Genomic DNA, 22,971 nt, shown 5'->3' with positions numbered 1-22,971 from the left:
AGCTTTTAAATATATCAGAAAAATAACTTACAGACCATGATTCCCTATCTTACCATGTCTCTGGGGCAAGAAACTGCTTTCAACTCAATCTTCTCTTTTCACAGAGGAGAATAAGTCCTAGAGTGATTACTGCCTTCTCCAAAATCAAACAGCCATTAAAAATGGAATTTTCCTTTGTCCATAAAACTTCTGCAACCAATCCCATCTACTTTCTATGGTCTCTAAATAAGCTCTTACTTTAAAAGCAAGGAACTCACAAGAAAATTGTTCCTATCAAATGACTGTCTTTCAGATCACCTCTTGTCTCTGCTGTCCCTGGCCATTCCAGGAATAATTATTTGTCCCACAGTATAGCTTGCTTTGTATCTATTCCTTCCTCCATTTTACCATTGCATTATGCCAATCATACACACTTTGTTCTGCCCCTCCCTCTGGGGTTATGGGCTTTCTGATCTCTTTACCTTCAGCACTTACTGTACTTAGTTCCATAAGTGTTGACTTGGGATGGAAGCAGTTGGACTGAACTGGACAAAGTGTTTTGTTTTCTTTTCTTTAAATCCCTTCATATGCCAATAATTCCCAAATTAATATGTCAGGACTGACTTTCCCCCTATACTCTATACTGGGACTATCTACTTAACCTTGACTAGGGTATCCGAAAGGCATCCCAAACTCCCAATATCCAGCTAAATGCTTGACTAGCACCACATCTAAATATAATTCTTCCCATTCCAACAAATAACTAGGATACTAGAACTCAGCCGCCCTCTTTCCCTCACATGCCAATCCATGGGTATATTCTATAGACCTACCTCCAAAATATTTCCTAGAAGCATTTTTCCTTCAGCCTCACCCTAGACAAGCCATTGTTCTTTCTTTCCTGAATTTTATTAGCCTGCTAGCGAATTTCTGCTTCTGCTCTTGATCCTATAAAATCCCTTCCCAGCAGAGCTACCAGCATGATCTTATACAGACTACATTTGATCATGCCACTCCTCTGGAAAGCTTCTAACGGTTTATCATCCCACTCGAAATGACATCCAAGATCATCTCTAGTCTACGCAGCCCAACATTGTCTGCTCAGAACCTCATCTCACACCACCTTCTCCCTCACTCACTGATTCCCTGTCACCCACTCTTCTTCGTTTCTCAGTCACAACCAGCTAGTTCTTGCTTTAGGGTCTTTCCCTCGGTTGTTCCTTCTGCCTAAAATCTTCTTCCCCAGATCTCTGCCTGGATGGCTTTTCCTTGTCATTAATTTTCAGCCTGAACATCACTTAGTTCAAGAGGCCTCTACTGACCATACAGTGAAAATACCCCCTTAGCGTCTATTAAGTAATTAATTAATTTTGTTTATGATGGCTCTTATAACGACCGAATATAGTCTTGTTAATGTATTTTTGTGCGCGTTTATGTGTTTACTTTGTGGCTCTCCTCACTGGAATGTAAAGTCTGACTTGTTTAAAGCTTTGCTTCCTGCCTAGACTAGTGCAGGCTCATAAGGTGCTTCATAAATAGTTGTTGCTCAGCGCTGTTCAGTTTACCTTCCTGCCGTGGCTGCTGACAAGCGCAAGATGAATGAAGTCCTGTGCCTCAGAGTCTACCTGAAAACCATTTGTCATCTAGGGTCAAAAGATCTCATCTCTTTTCCACCCTCGAGCACCTACTCAATGTTTCTGTGAAGACCTATTGTTAATGTGTAGTGACCTTTTGTCCCCAGCAGTTGCATTCTTTGGGCCCTGTCGTTGATTTTCCTCATCCTGGCGCCTGTAGAGCCAGAGTGATCCCTTTTGTCCCATTGCCCTGACCATGTGCAGGGATACCCGCAGTGCAGGAGGTGGAAGCCACCGCTCTTCAGGTATCAGAAGGGCTGACCTCCCTGCCCGGCGCCAGCAGCTTGGTGGGGGCTGAGTGCAGAGCCTGTGTGTGCCGCGCACAAAGTCCTGACCTTTTCCCAGAGTTGGCCTGAGGCCTCGGGTGGGTAGTGACTGAGCTCCTTCTGAGATCAGATTTACTTGTCCCACTAGAGAGTGCTGGCAGAGCGGGTGGGAGAAACTACAAAACACTATTTCTGTTAAGTCTCAGAGGTTACAGGTGGAAACCAGAAAGAGAAAGAAAGGGACAGAGAGAAACAGGGTGGTCTCAGAAAAAACAAATCAGCTCACTCATCCATTTTACCCCACTGCCAGGAAACCCTGAAACCTTCTTTCTTTCCAACTGTTTGCTAATACAGTCCTACACTGTCTGAGTTACCATCAGGCCACTGTGACACTCCTGCTTTTTTCCCAAATTATGGAACTGTTTTTAGTTGCCCATGAGGCCCCTTGGGGGTACATGGTCATTCATTCACTGAACAGGTATCTACTACACCTGATGAAAACAGTCTGCTCTGATCGATGGTATGGTAGTAATGTCACTCTTGGTCCAGGCTCATCTCTCAGTGCAGAAGACCCCAGAACAGCAGGATATTGCCAGGTCTGACAAACTCAAAGATATTCTTCAACCCCTAAAGTGGGTTGAACAGAACCCTAAAGAAAAGTTGATGCTTAGAACTATTCCATTTGAATCTTTGATGTAGGACTGAGGCCCCCAAATCTCCCGAGTTGTCCCCTGGTCCCACACCACACTAGTCTCACCAACAACCCTTCTCCAGTCTTCAGTAGAGGGGCTGAGGAAAGGACAGTTCAGAGTGGTTCTATAACTACAGCTCCCCAAAGCTCCTTGAACAGAGCACCTTTCCTTCACCATCCTGATCTCCTGGTGGTGGAGAAGAAAGCCATTCTCTTAGTTTGTTTTAACACAGTCAGTTTCTACAATCTCTTTTAGAGCAAAAGTCAATTCACACTCTCATAAGAAAGCTCTGAGTTCTCTTATTACAGGAACCGTCCTATGGCAAAAAAAAAAAAAAAAGTCTTTTTGAAGTTGCTTTACCTTTTTCAGACCACAGGGATATTGTTTAGAAAATTGGTACTTTAATGCCCTAAATGATGTTCTTAAGGCCTGAAGAGGTAAAGGAGTTTCCCAGAGTGCTTTAATTACCAGCCAGGAGCATGCTTCTTGCAAAGTCCTAAGGGGCTGATTTACAGATGACTGTGCCTTACCAAGAAAGATTTGATACTTCAGTAACTACATCCTTTGATGGAAAGTGAGGAAATAATGACTTTAAAAAAAATTCTTCTCTAGGAATAATTACATTGTAATGGGTTTCTAGAGAGTTAAAGAGAAACTAGTTCAGTACTCAATGTCTATGGCTGTCTATTTAGACCACACTAGAAAAAAATAATTTTAACCCATGTTTTATAGAACTGGATCTGGAGAACCTTCCAGATGATCAGAAACTCATGTTAGAAGTTAGAACATGAGAAAAAGAGATAGAAACAGACCACTATTGAACAGAAGGGCCCAGCAACTGATGTTCTCCAGGGTCCTGGAGTAACCTTTATGATCATTGGTAGTGAAAAGCCATACTTTTTTTTCTTTTGTCTGTAGTTTCTTTTTTTTTATTTGTCTTCTTTTCCCCCATCTCCTTGACCATTCCATACCAAACACACACACCCTTTTTTTCCCTTAGTTTTACTTCTTTTTTAAAACTCTTTTATTAAGGTATAGTTTATTTACAGTGGTGTGTTAATTTCAGATGTACAGCAAAATGATTCATTTATACATATAGATATATTCTTTTTCAGATTCTTTTCCATTATAGGTTATTACAAGATATTTAATATAGTTCCCTGTCCTATACTGTTGGTCCTTGCTGTTTATGTATTTTATATATAGTAGTGTGCATCTGCTAATCCCAAACCCCTAATTTATCCCCCCACCTCCACTTTAACCTTTTCTATCTTTTACCCTCTGTATATCACTTTCTGGTTCTACCAATAACACCCAGAGCTAAAGGGGCTATTGGTGCCAGCTCCGTGCAGAAGAGAGCAGATAATTTGGAGGAGATGATCATAGCTGGCTTTTACTGAATGCCTACTTTGCGGCTGGCCTTGCGCTACATACTTTCCGCGAATGCTCTTCACTTAGTCCTCTCAATTGTCCCAAGAGCTCAGTCTAATTTTCCCAACACCCTGGTTCTACTGAAAGATAGAGGCTATTTTGGTTTTTGTTTTGTTTCTGAAAGCTCTAGTTCCAAAGATTGTAAAGGAAAAGTTCCCAAGACATGCCAACTTGAAGAAAATCAATGTAAGAGGCACATTTGTCCAATAGGTTAGAGATAAGAAACAACTGGGTAGGGCCTGTAAGAAATCTCAAGTAGATTTCTGTAACCAATCTTTTATTTGCACATTTGTGCTTTTGGAGGGAAAACGTGACTTTACCAACCATGTTAGTGGGGAAAAGTTCTGACCCTTCAATAATTTCAGGAAAACCAGTATATGGTTTAGGTCAAAAAGAGTACTTGATTTTGCAACACCAAGTATCCCTTCTGAGGTTTCCCAGAAATGCAGTGGCTATGCCCCACAGGATTTTCTTCTTATTTTTACCACAGAAACAATAGTGCTATTTCAGCATTCATTGTAACCTTGACCACTTGAGAGGTGCTCTAAGGAAGCTATCAAAGAAACGAGTACCTGTACTCAATGTAACATCACAAAAATGAAATACAGAATTTACATGCAAGATGAACACAGAGACAACTGTTAAATAAAACAAGGCATCGGTTATAATGGATAGAGGGACAAATGTGTAGAAGGACAAATGGAATAGTTAGACTTAATTGGGTCTTGTCAGGCAAAGATTTAGAGTATTTACTCTTATTTCAAATAAGTGAATTAATTTATTGATAAATTATTACTGGGGACAGGACCAGGTGAATACCAAAAGAAGCTGAGCATTCTGCACATCGGAATGATTTGCCCCAGGGTTTGAACTTTCCTTTCTTTAGGGACATTTCTGAAGAGTTCTGTCACTTTGCAACAACTTATAAAGAAGGTCCTATATAAAGATGTTGTGAAATTTATAGGTTTATATTTCCCTAGCAGAAGGACTGTGAATATAAATGACTAGGTAACCAAATCTACCATGTGGAAGTAAAGCCAAAGAAAGGAGCTGAGGCAGAAAACAGAAGATGCCTGGCCCACTGGAAACGTAGCTGTCCTCAACTTCATCTCTGATCTATTACCCCAGGACAGAAATCAGCTGGGGACCAGATTTGGATTCCCCACATGTATCGTACATACAAAAAAGTGACCCAAGTCGTTTCCTTAACACTTGGAAACACTTTAAGGCTCCTTTTTCCCCCATTTCTAGCCAAGCTGTTTAGAAAGCACAGATGCAGCTGGCACTGTGATATTGTAAGCAGCCTTGCTAAATGACTCCAAAAGGAAAATATCCCTCCAATGTCTTGAGTAAATCTAGTCGTCTCCATTCACCAGTTTCACATCATTGTTCTCTGGTTCTTCAGATCCAAGATTTAGGTCAGAGACGGCAGAGTTGCTCCTGCAGTTATGTTTAAATCACATAGAAACTACTCTGATACTCTTCCATCACTACCCCGAATAGTTCCAGCGCAAGGCGTTGGCAATCACAAGGGATGGTATGGGTAAATCAAGTCACTTTTCATAAGGGATAAGGTAATTTTAGGAGTGTACAGTCTGGTTTGAGGAAACCATCCCATTACTGAAGGGAGACCGGACGTTCATCTAATTTTTAAAAAAATGTCTATGTGCACCACGTCGTTTCTCTCCAATCATCCTGAGAGAGGAAGACCCTCTTCAGCACTTCCTGGATGAAGGTTGTGGCAGAAATCTAAAGTCCAACCTGGTGGCTACAGTCATAACCACAGTGAATATGGCTTGAGGAACACAAGACATAATCCTGCCATGCGGAACAGTTATAGAAATAGGTGCTGGGGTGTCATAATTTTTCTTTCTTTCCTTCTGACTTGCCTCACGTAAATGTTTATGATACAGCCAGATATGGTTGCAGTCCATGAATCCAACAGAGTTCCTACTGCTTTATACAACACCCAGCCACACAGATAGCGTAGCGTAGTGTCAAGAGAGCATTCTCTAGAATCAGCCTGCCCTGGCTCAAGTTACTCTTCTAAAGCTTCATAGCATTTGAATCTTGAGCAAATTACTTTCGCAGGGGATCACGATTATACCTACCTCATCCTGGTTCTTGTAAGGATAAAATAAGGCATTTCATATAAAATGCTTAGTACCGTATTGGGTACATAAGCACTCAAAGGAAATGCCTAAGCTCAGGTCTGTGAGAATCCAGGGCTTATGCTGTCATTATTGGTAAAATTAGAAAGTGATCTTCTATGGATTGAATGTTTGTGTCCTCCCCAAAATCCTGTCTCGAAACCCTAATCCAAATGTGGCGAGTAACTGGGTCATGAGAGTGGAGCCCTCATGAGATTATAAGAAGAGACCCGAGAGAGATGATCTCTCTCCACCACATGAGGATATAGCAAGAAGGCAGCCTTGGGATAAGGGGCCTCACCTGCCCCCGACCATGCTGACACCCTGATTTCAGACTTTCAGACTCCAGAGCTGTGAGAAATAAATTTCTGTTGTTTAAGCCACCCAGCCTGTCGTCAGCCTGAGCTAAGGCATGATCTAATTGAAATGGTTAATTTATCTCTAAAGTCCCTTAAAACCCTGGCATTACATGATTTGTCTTTCTTGGCTATCTAGGAGCAAGAACTTTTCCTAAGCTGCCAATTCACTAGGAACACGGTGCCACCTCACCTGAGAAAAGTGGTGAGAAGATTCTTGACGTTTTAGAAGTCATTACAGCTAAACTTTAAAGAAATCCTATCAGCACGTAAAAGATAACAAAAATATAATCAACTATCCATGTTATCCTGGAGATATACAAACTCTATATAATATAGTTCATGATTTTTTGTTTGTTTTAAAAGGAGTTCTAGACATTGTCTTAATTGTCAAGATAATGAGAAAAAATGTAATGAAGAAAGTTGGTTTTCATCGTTATTAATAACAAACACTAATTGAGACCTGTTCTGTCCACAATTATATGTTAACACTACAGTTCACTGTGCTTTATGGTTAGTTATATATATGTTTGTTTCTCCACTAAATTTGTAAATAATTTTAAAGACAGGGACTATGGTTTGGTATATAAAGCACTTAGCATGGGACACTCAGTAAATTATTAACCACTCAGTAAATGCAGAATGAATGAAGGAAGGAAGGATACATCACCAGGATTTTATGTTACAAAGTATGAAACAATGCAGTCTAAATTGAAAGACAAGCCAGTGCATCAAAGGCAAAGAGTGATACAAGTAAAGTTATCTTACAGATAAATAAGATGGATGAGGTGCTGCTTTATTTAAATAAAAGAGGCAATTTGAAGTGGGGCACAAAGACTTCATGAAGAAAGTGGGACTTTTTTCAGATTAGGTGAATGGGAAACTCTTTCCCAATAAAGAGAAGAATAATGTGAACAATAACATATTAGTTTTCTATTGCTGCTGTAGCAAATTACCGCAAACTCAGTGGCTTAAAACAAGCACAAATGTTTTATCTTGTAGTTTTGGAGATTAGGAGTCTAAAATGGGTGCATTAGGCCAAAATCACAGTGTCTGCAGCTCTGCATTCCTTTCTGATGGCTCTAAAGAGAATCCAGCTTTTGCCTTTTTTTTTCTTTGAAAGGCTGCCCTCATTCCTTGGCTTGGGGGTTCCTTTCTGTCTTCAAAGCCAGCACTGGCTAGTTGAGTCTTTCTCGCATCCCGTCACTCTGACACTGACTCTCCTGCCCCCAGAATCCACATTTTAAAACCCTTGTGATTACACTGGGCCCATACAGGTAATCCAGAAGAGTCTCCCTATTTTATCACCAGCTGATTAGTAACCTTAATGCCATCTGCTACCTTAACTCCTCTTTGCCATGTAAACTAACATATTCACAGGTTCTAGGGATTAAGATGTGGACATCTTTGGGAGGCCATTATTCTGCCTACCATGCAAAATGTCACAGTGCATCTAGCATGTATGGGCAACAATGTGATTTCCATAGGAATTTTGAGTGTTAAATGTAAATTTGAGTGAGTTTACAGGAGGTCAGTGGCAACTTATTTGTGAAAACATTGAATGCCCAGCAAAGGGATTTGTACTGTTTCTTTAAGTAATAATTCTCTTTGTGTCGAATTAGTACTAATATCTGCCATCACTTTTTACTTGTTACACATTAGAAAATGACATGATTATAAGGTATGTCTAATTCACAATACCAAAACTTTTAAAGATAAATAAGACTTCACTGAACTTTTTTTAATGGTTTATGAGAGACTTGAAAAACACGTTTTAGAAGTAGCTCAATCAATTTACTCCTCAAACTTTGAAAGCAAAGAAGTAATAACAACATTAAAAAGGTATTTATTAAAAACCTAGTTATAGGTGGTTCTGGAGTTGACCCCGTATACTCTAATCCAGACACACAAACCTAAGAGCCGCAAGGTATGTGAACACATGCAAGTCAAAGGTAGGTATTTTTACCTTGCACTAAACAGGCAGCAGAACATGAATGTCAAAAACAAAGATGTATAAGAGGACAAAGAATGCAAGAAGTCTCATGATCAGACTGCAGAACGGATTCAGGGAGAAGGTCATGGAAGACAGAGAGTAGGAGGGCCCAGAGGTCCAGATGAGAAAATAGAGTGAGACCCATGGTAACGATATCTTAGAGACAGAAAGATTTGCAATCATTTTAGATATTTTATGGACTAGAAGGAGAAAATCTTAGAATTTAACTGTGGGATGGAAAAGAAAGTTACCACAATGAAACTCTTAGAGAATCTTTAGACAGTTAAGATCTCATACGTGCACCAGTGTTGTCGATTACTCCAGCGTGCTAGGCTTTCTTTCATTGATGATACTGCTGTTATTCTTCTAGCAACACTACATATCAAAAAAGCGGGGTGGGGCAAACGTAAGGTAGATAGCTAGTGGGAAGCAGCCGCATAGCACAGGGAGATCAGCTCGGTGCTTTGTGACCACCTAGAGTGGTGGGATAGGGAGGGTGGGAGGAAGGGAGACACAAGAGGGAAGAGATAGGGAACATATGTATATGTATAACTGATTCACTTTGTTATAAAGCAGAAACTAACACACCATTGTAAAGCAATTATACCCCAATAAAGATGTTAAAAAAAAAAAAGCGGGGTGGGGGAGGGGGTTCCGTTGGATCCCCTGTACCATACTACACAGAGAGTAGTATATATTGTCTATACATTATACATTAAAAAGCTTCACCTTTACTTTTCACCCTTGATTCTCCTGCCATCACAGAGGAAAACAGGTTCTAAAATTACCTTAAAAATAACCATGATATATATTCATTTTTAATCCATTATCTTCCAGCTTTCCCTTTTTTTTTTTTTTAAGTTACTCCTGTAGATGACAGGAAAATAGGTGTTCATCACTGCAGCAAAGCGCTTAGCCTTAGAAAGAACCAGGGAAAACAACGGGAAAAAAATACAGCAAACTGTGTTTCCAATTACCAGCAGATGCTTCCATTTATTCTAAGCGTTCTTATTCAGTTAACTGTACAAATTTTTAATCATATAAACCTGGTAGTGTTCGAGCCTTGTGCTCTGGATTTGCTCTTGTCTTCCAGTTGATTTCACATGCCTTTTGCTTCTGGCATCACTTTCCCACGAATACCATGCCAGGAGCTGCATGAATTCCAGGTGATACATGGTAAAGAGCGCAGCCCATTGCAGAGTTTATTTATCTTTTGTGTTTTGTTTCGTATTTCGCCGAGGCTGTGAAACTACAGTACATCTCTCTGAGTCAGCAGCACCATGGGCCACTCGCTGGTTATAGTGCCATGAATGCCTACTTTCTTTTCTTCCGTCTTTGCTTTGTGGAATCATCTGGTCACCATTCTTTCATGCATGGAATATTACAGTGGGAAAGATTACCAGGCTTCATCCAAAGACCGCTTTACATAGACTTTAATAAATCAAATGAAGGAGTAGGTCTTGGTGAGAATATCCCTGATGATGAAGATCAAAGACTCAGAGCCTTGCCTGTATTTCAGTCATTCTGAAAATAGCAATAGTAGTAGCCCAACAAAATGCTGGAAAGACAGAGGGTTGGCAAAATTGGCCTAAGTAAATTTTGTTTGACATTTGGTGAGGAAAGACTTTCAAAAATTACCATTTGGTTTTGAAGTTGACTCCATTGTATATATTCTTCATCACAGTGGCCAATACTGGATGTTCAACCTTATCTTTCAAGTTAATTTCTAAGGGAAAGAAATTAATGAAACAAAATTCGAAAGCCAAGCAGTGGTTCAATATCATGAATGTCCCTGCACATATAGCCCTTGCTCTTATATTGCAGTCCTGGTTGCTTATTTCCAGTTGAGAGTACTTATCCTGAGCCACTATTGATTGTTTTCAAAAGTCTTAACACATCTGTGGCCACCTAGAGGGGTGGGATAGGGAAGGTGGGAGGGAGACGCAAGAGGGAGGAGATATGGGGATATATGTATATGTATAGCCGATTCACTTTGTTATACAGCAGAAACTAACACACCATTGTAAAGCAATTATACTCCAATAAAGATGTTAAAAAAAAAAAGTCTTAACACATGTTCCCGTAAAGGTAGGCACTTTTGCTGCATTTTCTTTCATAAATAACTAACATGGAAGAGGCAGAAAATACCTGCCACATAGTAATCCTCTAGCCTTGCTACTCAGCGTGTGGACCGCAGACTAGCAGCCTTGTCATCCCCAGAGAACTTCATGGAAATGCAGGGTCTCAGGTCCCCAGCCAGACCTGCCCAAACAGAATCTGCATTTTAATAGGATATCCGGGTGATCTGTTTGCACACTAACATCTGAAAAGCATTGCTCAAAACAGCATCTGAGAGACACCTTTTGGCATAGATGTTTTATGTAATTCATAATCACCAGGAGGTAATAAGTGAAAGAAAGAGGGAAAAATAAATAATAATTTGAAGAGGCAGTAGGATTACACTTCATACACATATAGTTGAAACTTCCTTCTTCCAAATTGACTTTGAACTCCGTAAACATAAACATAAATGAATGCCAAGGGGGAAAAATTGGTACTGTTAGAAGGTTTTATTCCTTACCATTTTCTCACTTTCCTTTTATGTTGTTTATACTAATAATATTTTTCTATCTTACTAGTTTATTTTGATTATATTAAGAGGGAAAAATCCTCACTCGGGCATTTCCCAGCAGGTCTTTGAAGATGTCTGGACAATCTCCCCTCCTGCCTCCTTGAGGTCTTCTCAGCCTGGGCTAATTCTTGAGAGCTTCCAGAATCCATGTATCTCACTTGCAAAATAAATGGTATAGACAATCTTATTTACAAAGCAGAAATAGAGACACAGACATAGAGAACAAAGGGGGAGGGGGGGATGAATTGGGAGACTGAGATTGACATATATACACTACTGATACTATATACAAAATACATAACTAATGAGAACCTACTGTATAGCTCAGGGAACTCTACTCAGTGCTCTGTGGTGACCTAAATGGGAAGGAACTCCAAAAAGGAGGGGATATAGGTATACATGTAGCTGATTCACTTTGCTGTACAGCAGAAACTAACACAATATTGTAAAGCAACTGTACTCCGATAAAAATTTTTTTAAAAAAGAAGTAAAGCATATGTCAGACTGTTTTTAAGCCACTTTTGAAACACTGTATTTGGTTTTACATACTATACTACCTTGAAAAACACTTGTCAATTAAACGGAGATGAGCTAGGAGCTGTCAAAATTATTAAAACGTTTGAGGAATATAGACCCCAAGCAAAAAATTGGAGGCCCACATAACTTGTTTAGAGAAATGAGGCCGGGGGAGGCATAGGACGCATGTTCACTGCCACAGCACACGACACAAAGCTGTACAGCTCATGAACATCAAACATACCCATTAGTCACTGTGGTCTGAAATTGAAATTCCCAATCAAGGGAATCGATACAGAACACTAAATAACGCATGGTAAAGCAGGGTTGCAGGCTTACCCCCTAGACAGGATTCATGACCGTTATCACACCTCCAAAATGCAGTTACAGTGAACATTTATCCTACTGGGACCCTTCTTTTAACACATACTTTGTCCTTAATCTGTCTACTCTCATTCACGCGTCAATCGCTTTGCCCACCTTTCCTCACCTTTGTACCATTAAATCCCTCACTATCTCTCCCATGGGGCCACTCTCCAATACTCTCTCCAATACCCCTGTCTCTGATTTCCTCTACTCCTCCATCCTCATGGGGAACATGAATTTCCAAAGCGGTACCTAACTCAAGGATGGGGGGTTTGACTTGTCAGTTTTCTTATAGATCCCAGGAAAGTAGAGCCAAAATTTGAGTTTAGATAAATTGTCAATTATGATTTCTTAGCTTAAAAACAATCACTCAAAAATTTTACAGCACACTAGTGCTTACGAATCACTCACATTTTAATCTTATTTTACTCTTAGAAGATCCCCATGTGATAGATGAGGTCGTTACTGCTATCATACCCATTTATAAATAAATCTCTTACGTTTGAGGCAAAGCTCAGTGGTGAACTGAGACTGAAGTACAGTTTTTATAACCCTAAGATAAGTTGTCTTGAAGGACTTCTTGGAGATTTCATCATTGTAGCTATTTTTTTAAGAAGGTGACATGCCCTCAAACATGAAATTATGAAAAATGTACTCTACCACCACTTTACAATCTTTGACAATCAGAAATATTTCTGAAATCCCAGGAAGGTTTCAGCCAGAGGATGCCATCATCACACAGCAAAGCATCAGGTGTTTAGTCCTGGAAAGAACAGCAGGGAGGAGGAGCCAGATGGAGAAAATCAACTCTTCCAGCCATTTTTTTTTTTTTTTTTTTTTTTTTCCCGGTACGCGGGCCTCTCACTGTTGTGGCCTCTCCCGTTGCGGAGCACAGGCTCCGGACGCGCAGGCTCAGCGGCCGTGGCTCACGGGCCCAGCCGCTCCGTGGCATGTGGGATCTTCACGGTACGGGGCACGAACCCGTGTCCCCTGCATTGGCAGGTGGACTCTCAACCCCTGCGCCACCAGGGAAGCCCCTTCCAGCCATTTTGTTCTCAACCCTTGTGTTATTGGACTCATTTGTTGTGGGTTAACTGTCAGAGACAGTAAACAGCATTAGTTAGATATCTGAGAGCCAGGATAGAGATCTGATGCCAGCTCAAACTCTGATTTCTCTCTTCAAATGTCCAAAGAAAAGTAATAGAAGACCTAACCCACAGTGAAAATCAGAATCGAGGTGAGGGAGGCCAGACAGGTCCCAGTGCCTGAGAAAGGACCCAAGGGCTGGTACAAGAGGTTCTCTCCTCTGCTGTTGCTCTAGCTGTTAATACATATTTGCAGAGTGAATAAGGGAATAATTGGTTGTAGTTTAGAAACCTGTTGTGAAATCAAACCATGAATCTGTCAGCTCAGCCCCCTTCTACTTTCCCCCACCTCGCCTTTTCTCATCTTGCCCCACCACTCTCCTCCCTTTCCACATGACAAGGGAGATATGTGCTGCCTTCTATGGTCGGTCTGTAGACCAAGTCCTTTTCCCTGCTTGCTGGCATGATTCCTTGAGATTAGTTAAGGCCACAGTTATTACATTTCTATTTCTCCTGAAGGACACTGTAAATTGTTTGAGCTTCTTCTACTTAGACTACATTAAACAAAGTTGAAAGACTGGTTTTTCCTCCCTTGCTCGTTTTGAATTTCATTTGAATTGCATTTGTGAAACCTCGGGTGGTCATGTGTGTGTGTGTGTGTTTACACATCCGTATTTGAACTGATGGAGAGAAAAGGCCAGGACAAAATGAATAAACTCCCACGATAGTTTGAAATTTTTCTTTAAATATAGAAACAGGATGAGGGTTAATAAGCATTTAAGGGCTTCCCTGGTGGCACAGTGGTTGAGAGTCTGCCTGCCGATGCAGGGGACACAGGTTCGTGCCCCGGTCAGGGAAGATCCCACGTGCCGCAGAGCAGCTGGGCCTGTGAGCCATGGCCGCTGGGCCTGCGCGTCTGGAGCCTGTGCTCCGCAACGGGAGAGGCCACAACAGTGAGAGGCCCTAGTACCGCAAAAAAATAAGTATTTAAAAAACTTACAAAATATCTGAGTGAGAATACTTTAATTAATTAAAATGACGTTTTGTGAAAATCTATTGCTAGACTCAAAATAATCTAAAATTGAAATGAATGTGTATTTCTAAGTTTCCATTTTTAAAAAATGTACATTCTCTAAAATGATTAGAAATATTTAATATTGTTAATATTTTCTTTTAAAAATCATATATAATAAGGGCTTATCTGCCTAGCCATAAGTCCACAAGATTTTTACATAGCCCCCAGAACACTAGAAATTCTTCAAGATAATCCAGGTTCTATAACATTATGTCTTCAAATCTTTTTTCTTGGTCATATACTTCAGCATTGTGGTTATCAGTTCTTTCCTTTATAGCTGCAAACACACAGCAAAGTATTTTTGATAGAATTAGGTATCCATTGGAACAAGTGGTTTTGACTTTGTTAGTTCTCATTACATTTCCTTCACACAAGAAGAGGACTACGCTATTTCCCTCTTACCGGGATGTTAGGTTGACTCACAGTGCCTGAAAAAAAATGCAATTATTTTGAAAGTCCATTTTAAATTTCCTATTTGTAGCACATTAGTTACAAATATTAAGACTTATAAGAATCTTACAAGTCACAGAGTCACATAGACCTCTTTGCTCCATGAGTCCTCAGGGCACAGAACTTCCCCATCAGCCCCTTCTCCCCATCCCTAGTATAATAATAGGTGAATGATGTTCACTGAGTAAGGGAAAAATCATAGGTTTACAGACATGCTCTTCTAAAGTAACTGTCTTTAAGACAAAAGAGATGCCAGCCTACAGAATGGAACAAAGCCACCTTTCAGAGAATTTGTGAGGGATAGCAATATTAGTCCAACAAGTGCTAGCATCTCATCGGTTTATCCCACTCTCTTGAACCTGCAGTTGAGCCAAAATTCTCCTGAGCCAAGCTTTCTCGCAAGATTTCCTGTACTTCCTGTTTCTATGTGAGCCAGAAATACCATGAGAATGACCTTCCTTGTGGTATTTCTGCACTTCTACCCTGGAGTGAAGATAATCCCATGTTGGGGAGAATTTTTGGTTTTAATCATGCAATATTTTTAATTTTCAAATATCCAGATGAAGGAGATTCCTCTTTGAGAATGAAAATTTAAGATGGTATTTGCTTGGCCCTAATTCATTTCCACGAGGAAGTATTCATGTTCAGTGATTCAACGTTTTGCAACTTCTCTAAGATATTTTTACGAGGAAATATGTAAGACAATATAGAAAATACAGTGGAAACTCATATCCTTGGATTTTTTAAGAAAGCCATTCTTGAAGAAATACGTGCAATGAAGAGTTATATTCTTAATACATTAGCGTATGTGACATATTATACCATATACTTGTTTTCTTTGTTCTTAACCCCTTTGTTCTGAGGGTCAGGATATCCTGATGCAAAGTACTATTGCAAAATAACTGAACAAAAATAAAAATAGTCAAACACTTAGGAAACTCTTCGGTTGTTATGTCAAGGAAGTTTGTGACTGAGGAGTGAGTATAAGACATTATTCAGGAAATATGCTAATAGAGTACAACAGCCTACATGTGCTTATTAAATAAAAGTGTCTCAATTCTAGAGAGCCTGAATGCCTCCATTCTGATGGAAGGGTAAGATAAGAATTGGGAGGGCTGTCAAAAGTGGTGAAACTGTCAGACTGAGGCTTAAATCCCTTCATCCCTTATAAAGAGGGAAGTTTAAAAAGGCACATCTTTCTCATAAGTGGATCATTGATTATTCCCTAGTTGGGTTGTATGAATATCTGGTTGTTAATAGGAAGAGCTGTTTGATCGATATTTTAATCATGAAACTCACAAGAAGCAGTGTCTTAAATGTCTTTTATTGTTGTGTTTTATCCTTAAAGGATGTTGACCCTTCTTCGCCTATTAGGAAAGACAGTAGGTTTGCCAGTGTACTTTTCCATCCAGAAAAAAGAAAAGCCACTTAATTCAGTGTGGAAAACTAAACTCCTTAACCATGGGTTTAGGGCAATAATAATAACAACAACAACAAAATTACAGTAGCCTTTGCTAGTTTCAACTTTTAAAGTAAGGGCAATGAAAATAATACACACCCTACAATGGTCTTTCTCCTCTCCTCCAAGTCCCCTCTGCTCTCCCCTAAAGAAACATCAGATGATTGTGTGATAAAACAGCCCCAAAAAGAATGTAGAGCAGAAGCAACAGATTGTACATCAGCAAAATAAAATGCCAAGCAAAATAATGCACTTTGCAATACGGAGACATGAAAAGGAGAGAAAGATGGGATTGTTACAATGGCCTCCCCAAGAAAATAGGAGCTATTCACGTGAATAGCACAAGTTCAAATTGTTCCTACAAACCCAATTTGCTGGCAAAAGTACCAAATATAATAGCATCCCACTTTTGTTTGTGTCCAGGGCTTTGCACACTAGCTCCAGGGGCCATCCCTTTCTGTTGCACGGGTTCTGACTTCTAGGGTAAGTGTCTCCAGCTCTGAGCCTCAGGATCCAAGACACATGGACCGCGATCGTCCTCAACTGAACCACTGTCAGGTGGGGGGAGCAGTTTGTGGCCAAAATACTATGTCCACAGCGCTCTGTCTCTGGAAAGTGAACCTTCAACACTTTCTTTTCACTGTCATTTATGCCCCCAACAAAGCTAGTTTAAAATTATTATTAAAGGAAATTACTAGTCCTTTGAAATGAGTTTTTAACCATGCCCAGCTATTTGTCCAGACTCTGCAACTGCACCGCACGTTTGCACGAGGACCTTGATGCTTCCCCAATTCACTTCTTTCACAGTTAGCTTTGGAATGTGATTCAGTGTTATTTCCCTTCCAGCTGAAGGGCAGCTGAGGTTACAAAGGAATTTGACTAATAGGCCAAAACCCAGTTAAGTTTGCTGAAAAGCAAGTGACAGTGAAGGGGGAGGGGTGTGGAGGAGGGGAGTGTGTGAACCGTGGTGCCCAGGACCAACCCAAGAGCCTTCTGAAGAGCCCCAGTCCAGCGCACACTGTGGTGAGAGGGTAAGGTGGCCCCCAGCCAGACCTTCCGGAGAGAAGCAGCTGCGATGCTGAGCTTCCCCTGTTTTCTCCTTGATGCTTGCAGGGCTGGAGCCAGGGAAGCGTCTAGGTTTCCTGCACCACAGGGGTGACTCCTTACCTGACACCTTCAGGTAACTGGTCTCTGGAGGACCCCCTGGGAGGCTGGCAAAGGGGCGCCGCCCCACATCTTTGCCTGAAGTCTCTGAGGGCTAAACAAGCCACTTGACAAACTTTGACAAGCACCAAAAGAGACTCGAGAACAAATAAATCAGAAGAGAGAAAAAGCGAAGGCTAAAGCCTCCATGGCCTTTTTCCCCCCCTGCTGTCGTTCCAGCTGTAGCCTGGGATTAATTAAGTGCTGCAAAGTCAGTGCCTGAGAGAGAAGGGGGAAAAAAAATGCTTTCTCTCTCTAAGGCAGGAGGACAGGAACCGTTCTCACCAGTGAGAAACCTTGGGAAGTGAGTCGCTCTCATCGTCAGTGTTTGTGGAGGGACTGGAGGGACAGGGCTTTGCCAGGCTGGAGGAGGCTTGCCTTTCCGAAGCTGGAGAGGATTTTCCGGGGGTTTGCCTTCCCCTGCCTGGGAAGAATTTCCCCTCTGGTAGCAGCCGCAGCAGCAGCGCGACCTCCTCTTCTGGAGACCAGGGCAGAATGCCTGTGCTCGAGCGCTATTTCCACTCGGCAGAGCTGGGCAGAAGGTGGACGGCCCCAGAAGGTGTGCTGCCCTCCTCCCTGGGCAGCCGGCCGGTGTGCCAGCAGGGGCCGCTGCCCTGGGACTTGCCAGAGATGATCAGGATGGTAAAGCTGGTTTGGAAATCCAAAAGTGAGCTGCAGGCGACCAAACAGAGAGGCATTCTGGAGAATGAAGATGCTCTCCACAGCTTTCCAGGTAAATCAGCTGTGGGAGGTGTGAAAGGTACCAGGGCCAAGTCTCATGACTTTCAGTCCCTTTCTTGGAGAGCCCACGAAATAAAAATGGGAAAAGGAAGGAAGACAAACTGCAGCATAGGGCCCGAGGGCTGTGGTTAATGAACGTTTGCTCTATTATAGAAATGCATCTTAAAATTAAGAGCGATGTGGGAGTAGGAGCATGAACAGACAGACAATCAAGAAACCTGGGATCTGGGCTTAGCTTGTCACTTGTTTGCCCTGTGGCTTAAACAAGTGAAATTTCCTAAGTTTCAGTCTCCATAGGGAGGGGATGAAATTGCGTGCTCTTTAAATTGGGTGTCTGTCCTGCCTCTGCAATTTCTTATTGACAAGACAGTTACCTCTGAGAGAATATTCTTCTTGGGTTGCTTTTTTGTAATGCTTTATAGAAAGTAAAATATATTTTCTCATTTTAAACTGTGGAACTACAGCATGTATAAATCTTCCCAGGACTGAGTTTGGCCTGGTTGTTTTTTATGTCATGAGAAAGTTGATAAACTTCCTTGCCTCAGTTTTCCCTTTTGACAAATGACAATAATACAGATTTCTCCATTGATATCAGGAAAAATCAACTCACAGATCTGGAAATGATGGTTCATAGGAGCTTTGTTATGTTATAAGAATGTGCTGTGTTTGGGACAGTTGAGGAGCACTTTGCTGTGTTTTTAACAGGGGGTACCACACCACAAACATACCTAGGATCCCTGTGGAGGATGGGACTCCGATAACTCCGTACACTAAGAATATAGGATGCACTCTTCCTTAGGGGAATATGTTGGTAGATATTTGGAAAGTGATGGTTTGCTTTAGAAGAACGAATGTGAGCATGTGTTTATGCATTTGAAGTTTTGGCTAGCCCTATGCACGGAATCCTGACATGCCATTGTTGGTGAGAGATGGGGACCTAGATGGAAAAGCAATACCAAAAAGTACCTCTCTTTTTTTCTCGTGGAAAAAGACTAGGAAATCAAAACTCGGCTAATCTTGTTTTTAATCATTTATGCAGAAACCTTTTTTAAGTTGCCTGATGATCTAAAATGAACATTATTAAAAAATAATGCTCTGGGCAAGAAAAAAAAAGATTGGAAAGGAATTAAAAAAACAACAGTATTGGTCTCTAGTAAACAACGAATACTTAGGAAAGAGAAGGAAACCAATGAGACTGACGTTTATGTGGCATTTGGGAGATGGATGCCCAGGGAAATGGGTCCTGGTCAGAAAAAATGAGGTAATGCTAAAGCCATCCCATATTTCATGTGAGTACAAGAAAAATGGAAAAACCCACCTGGGCAGAAAACTTAACTGTGACACTTCAACTTCTACTGCTCTGGTTTGTTTCAGTATATTAAATGATTAAAATGCATGTTTCAAATTACACTTTTGGTAAAACTACTTAATTTAACAGATGTTAGCATGTCTGTAGAGATATGTGTGTATTATTCTTTATATTATATACTAGCAGGTGTCTAATTCCTGAAAAAGCAATACTACGGAGAGAAAACAAAACCCCTATAACTTTTTGTCACTTAAAAGCTACATTTTTCTGGATGTTATGAAGTTGAGCTAACTGAGTCTTAATGTGCCCCTGGACCCCTGCCTCACCCTTTGTGGAATATATCTCAGCAGCCATGCTGCTTCCCAGGGAGACTGCCCCTGCTTTGTTGGTCCCTTCATCCTGCCTTCCAGGAGGCCAAGCTCTATTTCAACACCTCCCCACAAGCTATCTGTTTACCTTCTCTTCTTCCTTCCCTGCCTCCCCAGCCTCAAGGAGATGAGGGGCTCACACTTTCTGACATGGACATAAAGCCATTATCGTTCATATACGCAGCATGGGGCCATATGTTGAAACCTCAAAGGCAAGTTGCTTCACTTTCCAAATTGTCTTATTGTTTCTCTCTTCTTGTTGCTGAGGCTGCATTTCCTCCTCACATCAAGTTTTTGTGCCATTCTCACCGTAACAGCGTGATGGTGAGGGTAGAATATTTCCAAAAGCCTGGAATCTTTCCACTTTTAGAAGGAGATGGTTTAAACTGTCTTCATTTTGAGTACAGGGGTGTAAGTAGAAAACACCAAGACACATGGTGGTCTCTCTCTCTTTCCCTCCCTCCCTCCCGCCCTCCCTCCCTCCCTCTCTTTCTGGAATCTGACCCTTGCCTCAGAATCCTCGAACAATTTATGCTTTGACGACATGGGACAGTTTACTATTCATCACCATGCATCAATTGGTGCCCTACCTCTGAGCCTTGCCTTATGCTTAGAATGTCTTTTTTTGGCTTGGGCCATTGAAAATTTTTATTCAAATACAGAGTCCAGCTCAGGCATCCCTTTCTCTGTATTGACTTTTCTGATCTCCATCCCCATCCCCAAATCTTCTCCCACAGTCATTTATTCCCTCTCCTTTGCTCTCTTTGCCTGTAGGAACTTAACATCTTACACTTACAGCACACAATTTTTTGCCATGCTAGTAACTAAAAACAGGAACATTAAATACTATAACATTCTATGTATATTTCAACTGCTTGTGATAACAGATAAATGAGTTTACATTTCTAAAAACCATGAACTTGCAGAACTTCTGAAGAGAACCAACAGTCCAGAGAACTTTAGAGACGGATGTCACCGTTCTTAATAAGTTGAATTTAACTTTAAAAGTTCTAGCTTTTTTTTTCCTTAGTGAAGGGCATCATTATTTGTACTCATACTCCTTAGTCAAGACTGGAACTTTGTTTCTCATAAGGGAAATAGAAAAGTGTTCTGAGATTTTGCTTAGGTAATAAAGGGAGAGAGCAAAAGGATTTATGGAAAAATAAATGCATACATATGTATTCATGAGAGAGGTTTAAGATGAAATATACTGAACTGAGTGATGGAAGACAGACAGGAACAGAGTCCCCTGAAGAGAGCAAGGACGAGCTAGGGAGGAGGAAGTGGGAACATCTTTGCTGGAGACTAAAGCGACTTTTAAAGCAATAGGTTGGAGGAGGGAATGGGGGATGATAGGAGGAAGAGAGGCTCTTCAAAGTCACACCTCCGGGTGCATGCGTCTAAGCGTGCCCCCAGGAGCTGGACATGGGCAGAGGCACTGTTTGCCCTGGAGAGGGACTCTGGAACGTATCGGCATGCCCAAAGTTGGAGTGTCAGCTCAGTTCATTACCCCTTACCCAAGTATTTAATTGTATTAATACTCACATCATTTTCCCTCTATGAAGCAAACAAAGGATGGTCTAACTGTCTAGTTAACACAAACGAGGCGAATAATGAGCTAGAGACTAAACAACTTGTCCAGACCTTGACATTGTGTCAGAACCAGACCATCTCAGTCATCCAAGTCTAATCCACAGAACGGACATGATTGAGGCACAAGCTGGGTAATTTCAATTTAAACCAAGATATTGTTTTACTGATTACATGTAGCTGGACAAACACGGAGGCTGTGGATGCAATATAAGCCTTGGTCAAAGCAGAAAAATAATATTACCATGGAAAATAAGTCAAAGAATTGTGCCTCCTTTACATTTTTAAACTCATTCTGTGGGCTTTAGTTTTAGGTCCAAGTTTCCAGTGCTGAGAAGATTCCCAGGGGGAGATTATCCATCTATTACCAATAGAAAATAAGCTTCAAAGCATGGTGGTCAGAGCGTGCCCAGAAGTGGGGAGTGAGGAGAGGGAAGAAGGATGGGGAATAAATAAACGGTTTCTTAAATGCTCTTGAGTGCAAATATTATTCTAATTGTTATTCTAGTCAGCAACCTAAGACTAGACATCCCCTAGCAGGACTTGGTCTTAGTTGAATAAATAATTTGACTTCAGAATTCAACCAAATACCTGCAAACTCTGCAGCTGTGGAACTTACCATTCATTTTGGTATCTCTGGTCTAAATTTTACATTATGTTTTACTTATTTATTAAGCTTGTTTCCATTTCAATAGCCTTTGGTTACAGAAATGTATAAAACACACACCTCCCTCAAAAGAAAAAAGCATTCATTTTCCCCATAGCCATTGTAACTTGTCCTGTCTTCAAGAAGAATAAAAATGTCAGAAATTTGCTTTATACTGAACCCTAAAAATCAAACAGCTTCGGAAGGGAAAATCTCTGAAACAATTCACTGATTCCAGAACTATACAATTCAGATTGACAAAGAGGCTATTTTTAAATATCTCAAGTGTCAAGCATGATATAAATTAAATATGTTGAAGACTGAACACTTTTATTATTATAAATCAAGGAGCATTTATTAGACGTGTAGTGTATACCACGGACTGTGGTAGGCACCAAAGATTCAGGGAGCAATCAAACTTAATAAGAAGAGAACAATTATGAGTTTATGAATCAGAATTCTATCTAGAACGTCAGTGTGAAAACAAGCATTTGTTAGTTTCAACTTCTATGTCAGCTGAAAGTACTGGCTATAAAAATTGGCCAGTAAAATTCAAAAACACTAGTAAAAACTTCAAGCGCACTTTCAAATACTCCTCAATATTAATGATTTCATTCAAAGCAGGACAAATTGCTTTGATCAAAGAATCAATTAGTCTTAACAGTAGATAACTTGACATTAATTCAAAGCATTTTTCTATGTTCTTGTAGACATTAGCCTCCACTCATCCTGTAGCTATACTAGATAATAACCATCGACAAGTCAATCCATTCTTTAAATGTGAATGCAAATTTGAGTGAAAACTGGGACACGTCATCACTCCTTGAACTAAACCTGTGCTTCACCAGACCTCCTAGTTTTCATAAATGGCATCACTCCTGCAGAAACCCAGATTCAAAACTGCTCCCTCGTACTTCCCAGTTCATGTGGATTACATAAACCTTCACTTGTTCATTTAAAAAAAAACAAAAACAAAAAACCGCTCCCACCAGTTCTCCAATTCCATAGAATAGGTTAAGAGTGTCGTTGG

General features: G+C 40.7%; 2 protein-coding genes across 9 annotated transcripts in view; one reads left to right on the top strand and one right to left on the bottom strand.

Annotated features, from left to right (window-relative positions):
- The window catches only part of MTFR2 (mitochondrial fission regulator 2), a 221,040-nt gene that overhangs the window by 3,492 nt on the left and 194,577 nt on the right, over window positions 1–22,971 (bottom strand). The window lies entirely within an intron of this gene.
- Window positions 1–22,971, top strand: part of PDE7B (phosphodiesterase 7B) — a 339,359-nt gene that overhangs the window by 169,420 nt on the left and 146,968 nt on the right. For 4 of the 8 annotated variants that reach the window (XR_010933669.1, XR_010933671.1, XR_010933670.1 and 1 more), the window contains exon 1: window positions 17,239–18,020. The exons of 2 other annotated variants lie outside the window; for them this stretch is intronic. Coding sequence is in view for 3 of the 6 variants with exons in the window: in XM_067701982.1 (XP_067558083.1) it covers window positions 17,783–18,020 (238 nt within the window). In the remaining 3 variants the exon portion in view is untranslated. Of the gene's footprint in view, window positions 1–17,232; window positions 18,021–22,971 lie in introns of those variants that run through there. 2 more of the 8 variants (XM_067701984.1, XM_067701983.1) reach the window with 2 other exon arrangements.

This window comes from Pseudorca crassidens, chromosome 13, assembly GCF_039906515.1.
Source record: "Pseudorca crassidens isolate mPseCra1 chromosome 13, mPseCra1.hap1, whole genome shotgun sequence".
Classification (NCBI taxonomy): Eukaryota; Metazoa; Chordata; class Mammalia; order Artiodactyla; family Delphinidae; genus Pseudorca; species Pseudorca crassidens.
This window is presented reverse-complemented; position numbering and strand designations above follow the sequence as displayed.